Here is a 5,657-nt window from a genome sequence, read left to right on the forward strand (position 1 = left end):
TCGGGGGTTTCCTTTGGAAACCAGAGCAGGTCGCTGAATTAACTCTGGCGTATGAGAACCAAAACAAAGCCGACACATCCCAAACTGTCCTTTCTTATTTGCTTGTGTGCACTCATAGCTGGGAAGCAATCGATACAGGCAGAAAATGCTATTTCCCCAGAGAATATCTCTTAGAAAAATGCTCCCTCCCCTCTTATTTTAGAGTGTTAAAAGGACCCAGTACAAGTGTGGGGGATTTTTATACTTTAATCACTGTTTTTTCATTGCTGCCTGTAATAATTCCAGTGAAGCTTGGATCGAAATATCTATTTCCTGGTTGAAATTTGTTTTCCCCCATCAGCTGGGCCGATTCGATTTCCAGAAGTGGGAGGCACCGGGCACTCCCAGTGAGGCCAGAGAAAGAAAAATGACACAAATGAAATTTTAGCCCCGGAGAGCTTTAATTTCTCCCTGAGATGGTGCTTGGTGAAGAGAAAAAGAGGAGAAAACGTGCCAATCTCGAGGGGATGAGGGACAGCAGCAGATAGGATGCTGGCTCTGCGCTGGCCACGAGTCAGCGGCGCAGCCGTATGAGCCTTAAAGGAGGTAAATTTATATATTCCGGGAAAGACACGTTTGCAATCTATAAATAGCTTCAAGGTAGTGATAATAAATGAAAGAAGCCCCCGCTCTCAAGGGTGGGAGGACGAGGAGCGCTGGCGGGGAGCCAGGCTCCGCACATTCAAGGCTGGAGAGACGTTAGGAAGAAACCACGACAGGCCAGAGCGGTGGAGGTGGAGGAATGAAACATCCTCAGTATCTTCTCAGCTCCTTTTTTATTCCGATTCTGTTTGGAAATAATTACCGGGAGGTTAGTAGGTGAGTAAGGCGTGTTATGGGCTTGTTAAAAACGTAAGTGACTCGCCTTCTGGCTGTCCATGAGCCCGTCGTGGGAAGTTTTACAAGGGCGTTATCAGCTGTCGTTATTAAAAACCAATTTGACATTATAAAAGATCTATAGAGCTTGTTCAGCCACATTGATTTAGCAGTGTTAAGCCCTGGGAAACTGGAGCAAGAACCTTGATCTCTGCTGAAGCACGAAAAATTGCCTGTTTGTGACACAGCTCCGCGCTGGGGAAATCCAGTTTTGCGGTAAGCGATGAGGTTTTGAGCCAAGCTCCGTGCCGTGACTGGTTTTCCCAAGCCCACTGCAAAGTCAAACAGCTCTTGGAAACCTTGGCCTCTGTTTTGATTTCTTTTGCAAAGCCCAGCAGGATCTGACCTGACGTTTGCCCGACTCAAACCTGCTTCTCCTTCTGGTTTCCAAGCCCAGGTGCCCTCCGTGTCTCTGTTGGGAGGAGGCTGGCTGCAAGGACATGACTCTGGGAGCTCACCCGTCACTTCTATCCTCATCTGGAAACCTTCTTGTTCTTTTCAGAGCAGGGAAGGTGGTTTTTTGCAAAAACAACCACAAAAAGTGCTGGATTAGCCCCTGAGTTTGATGCCTCGTTCGCCCCGTCCTCTTGAATTGCTGCAAGGAAATGGATCCATGTTTGTGGTGCCTCTCTCAGAAGAAGACCCTTCAGAGGCTGGAAATCAGCTCTTGGCTCACCAGTTCAAGCTTCCCAGTTCCCTCCAGGAAGTAGAAAGGTACAAACCTACCTTCCTTCCTTCCTTTCAAGTGCCTTTTCAAGTGTCCTTCCATCAAGTGTTCAGGCTTCAAGCCCTTTTTGACCAATAAACCAACACGGAAGCAACAAGAACCTGTCTCTTCTCCACCCCACAACCTGTGCAAAGCTTCAGGGGTGAGATATCGGGGCTCTGGCAGATCCCCCCACCCAGGGAAGGGGAGCATCCCCAAGGGACGATGCTCTCCGCGATGGACAATGCAGGGATCAGGCAAATCCCATCGGGAAGCACGATGCTGGGATCAGCCTCACTTGGCCGCCCCCTCGCGAGCTCCTTGTGGTTCCCTCTGGAAGGAGAAAGGCGTCCCTGAAGTGTCGTTGACCCGTCAAACCTTTGGAGGAGTACCTGGGAGGCATCGCTTCTGCCGGGACAAACCTCCCTCGTTAACACACAAAGTCTAGAAATAAAACGACGGCTCCGGATTAATTATTAAAGGGGGAGAGTCCAGGGAGGAAAGGAGGGTGGGAAGCTGAAGTGGCCAGTCAGCAACTGTTAGAGGCGCAAAGATAAATGAAACGAGAGAGCAGATGAGCGCATACAAATCAGCTCCCATCTGCACCGCTAATACATCTTCTTCCAAAACGCTTGTGTCATCAGACGGGGGGTGAAGATTTGCAGGTCAGACGCCCTGATTCAATTAGGTTCAGGCGAGCGGGCAGCAGGGGAATCGACTCTAGCTCCAGCTCTCACTCCAGCCCCAGGGACCTTCTGCCCTGGGGTTGCTGGACCCCCCAGTTCTCTTTGGGAGATGTTAAAGCAAGGGGAACTCATCGCAAAGCGGGGAAGGCAGGACCACGAGACCATCAGGAGCATCATGAGACCCTCAGGATGACCATGAGACCCTCAGGAGGATCATGAGACCCTCAGAAGGACCACGAGACCCTCAGGAGGACCATGAGACCCTCAGGAGGACCACGAGACCCTCAGGAGGACCACGAGACCCTCAGGAGGACCACAAGACCCTCAGAAGGATCATGAGACCCTCAGGAGGACCACGAGACTCGGGAGATGTTAAAGAGACCCTCAGAAGGATCACGAGACCCTCAGGAGGACCACGAGACCCTCAGGAGCATCATGAGACCCTCAGGATGACCATGAGACCCTCAGGAGGATCCTGAGACCCTCAGGAGAACCACGAGACCCTCAGGAGGATCATGAGACCCTCAGGAGGATCATGAGACCCTCAGAAGGATCACAAGACCCTCAGGAGGACCACGAGACCCTCAGAAGGATCATGAGACCCTCAGGAGGACCATGAGACCCTCAGGAGGACCACGAGACCCTCAGGAGGACCACGAGACCCTCAGGAGGACCACAAGACCCTCAGAAGGATCATGAGACCCTCAGGAGGACCACGAGACCCTCAGGAGGACCATGAGGAGATGCCAGGGCGAGCCCATCCTTTCCCAACCCAAACACCCCAACAAGAGGAGAGCAGCCCCGAGACAATGAGTAAAAAAAGATTCCTCAGGGAAATCCTCTCTGTTGTTCTGGGAGGGTTTTTTAATTTTTTTTCCCACAGGCTGCTGCCTGAGCTTTCTTTCCCTTCCCCCAAAGAGCGGCTGGGCTTTCACGCCAGCCTGCCAGCATCTCCTGCCTTTCCCACCCGCTCCCGAGTGGCAGGTTGCCAGATGGTGCCCCATTAGGTCGCATTTGCTCATTGTTTGGCAAACAGCGGCTTAATTCAAGTGCTGAGTTGACAGCTTGTTCTCCAAGACAATTTGCAAGTTAAGAGTGTTGCAAATGCCAGCTTGGCTTTTCAGGGTAATGTTATTTCAGCTGCCTTAAAGGGATAAAGTTCTCTTTGACTGGGAAAAGAAAGAAAGGGAGAAAAAAAAAAAAGGAAGGGTGAAGTGGGAGGATGCTGAAAAGGTTTTTGGGTGGTTTCGACGTGGAATGAGCAGCAGTTGGTCTCCACCGCGGCACACGTGGGAATGGAGATGCAAAACGATGCTCTTTTCTCCTTCAATAGGTGGGCGAAAAAAGGCCAGGTTATAAAGGAGGCATCCGGTGACTTCTACGAAACCATCGTGGACCACACCTTCTTCTTCGAGCCTGTCTCCTGCGAGGTCACCAACGCGCTGGGCAGCACAAACATCAGCAGGACAGTGGACGTCTACTGTAAGTATTCTTGTCGGCTTGGGACTGGCTTCACAGGGCTAAGAGGGATCAACAGAACTGCTGAAAATTAACAGGAAGGGGACACAACTAGATCTGGCACGCCCAAGGTGACCAGAACTTGTTGGGCTCCCTTGCAGTTCAGGCCGTGTCAAGGTTCTGGTGGTGGGACCCATTTCTTCCTGCCTTATGGTGGTGGACTTTGGGGAGCTGGTCATTCCAGGGGTGCAGGAGACACTTGCTTCAGGCTCTTCTTTATTTGGGGGTGACCCACAGGTCCCTCAAGACGTTCCACTGCTTCCTCCGACACAGTGGCCTCTTGGGTTGGAGGGTTTCTGGTTGGTGCAACCCATCATTGGGAGTAACTCCGGTCTCCTCTGTGCAGTTGGGCCCAGGATGATGACAGAACCGCAGTCCCTCCTCGTCGACCTCGGCTCGGACGCGGTCTTCAACTGTGCCTGGACAGGGAACCCGTCTCTCACCATCGTCTGGATGAAGCGAGGCTCAGGCGTGGTGAGAATCGCTGCCGGGGCGGTGGGAAAGGACACGCTGAGGTGCCGCGTGATGCTCCTGATCCATCTGGAATGGTCCTTTCTGGCCTCCAGACCCATTAGCTCACATCATGATGCCTTCACCCCAGCTCCCCTCCGCGGTGGGCTTGGAGCCTTCTCAGGTGATGAGCCAAAATCCAGCCCAGCACACTTCTTCGTGTCTTGTTTTTTTGGCCCTAAGGAGCTTTGCGATTATCAATTGTGGCTCAGTCAGCCCGGGGAGGTGCGAGATGCTCCGATCCCCTCTTCGCACCCACGAGGGCTTGAGTGAAGCCACGTTAAGAAGCCGAAGGAGGGCTGAGACGCGGAACTCGTCCTGAAGGGGCGCGCAAGTTTGGGGTTTGGAAAAGCGTCTTTCGGCTTCGCCCGGGGCAGGCGAGGCGACGCCGACTTGATCAGAGAGCTGGGAGTGAGATGAACGGGCTGAGTCGCTCCCCAGAGGAGGGGAGGCATTAACTGCTGCGGGATTTTTTTCCAAACCGTAATGACCTCGGCGAAAGCCATCTCCTGGGAGGTAATTACAGACTTGGGAGAGCTGATGGCTCGAATCAGCTAAAGGAATCCCAGAGGGTCAATAATCCCCGGGCGGTTTCCCATCCCGCAGCTGCAGTTGTTGTTTCTCTGGGTTATTATCATTAACAGGCAACGCTTCTCCTTTCTGTTTTCTCGAAGCCGCCGCTGGATGAGGGATTTCTCACCCTCGTGGTCCAGCCCCAGGCACACATCAGGGCTTGCTTTGCCACCCAGTGGCACCCAAGGCAGAGCACCCTTGTTTATTTGGCCTCCTCTAGTTGAGTCCTGCTGGCTTGGAGCACCTCAGGGCTCAGGCCAGAGCTGGTTGAACCCGGCAGAGATGCTCGTGCTGGTCAGCAGAGCCTCTTCCAGCTTCCCCCAGGGATGGTAGCTTCCCCCAGGGATGGTGGCCGAGGACGCTCCACCCAACGTCATGGTGGGATGTGGGATCAGGACTGCTTTTTTTTTTTCCCAGTCCCTCTGCTTTTAGAGCCAGGTCAGAGTCCCTCAAGACTGTGCTTGCTTTCCTCCAGAAGGAAAGAAATCAGAGGCTGAAGAGGGGGCAAGGCGTTCGCGTGGATATCTCTGTAATCGGCGCTAAACCACTGGGTTTAAAAGGGATCCGAAACTCTGGTGCCTCTGCCTCACGCTATTTGTTTTCAACCTGCTACGTTAGGGGCTGGCTTTTTTTTAAACACCACCAAGTGCCGGGATTCTGCTGACAGCCTCAGCCAGCTCTCGCTCTGCTTCAGCAATTTTCAAGGTTTAATAAAGCCGCTAATTACGCTGCCGGGGCGGGAGGGCGGC

The 5,657-nt window shown here is 53.0% G+C and overlaps 1 protein-coding gene across 1 annotated transcript in view; it reads left to right on the forward strand.

Annotated features, from left to right (window-relative positions):
• Nucleotides 1-3,640: 3,640 nt before the first annotated feature.
• The window catches only part of KIRREL3 (kin of IRRE like 3 (Drosophila)), a gene marked incomplete at its 5' end in the record, with an annotated part of 12,365 nt that continues 10,348 nt past the window's right edge, over nucleotides 3,641-5,657 (forward strand). The window contains 2 exons of the mRNA XM_009874420.1: nucleotides 3,641-3,789; nucleotides 4,172-4,299. Coding sequence (XP_009872722.1) covers nucleotides 3,641-3,789; nucleotides 4,172-4,299 — 277 coding nt within the window. The remainder of the gene's footprint in view (nucleotides 3,790-4,171; nucleotides 4,300-5,657) is intronic.

This window comes from Apaloderma vittatum, unplaced genomic scaffold (genome assembly GCF_000703405.1).
Source record: "Apaloderma vittatum isolate BGI_N311 unplaced genomic scaffold, ASM70340v1 scaffold14060, whole genome shotgun sequence".
NCBI classification, from domain to species: domain Eukaryota; kingdom Metazoa; phylum Chordata; class Aves; order Trogoniformes; family Trogonidae; genus Apaloderma; species Apaloderma vittatum.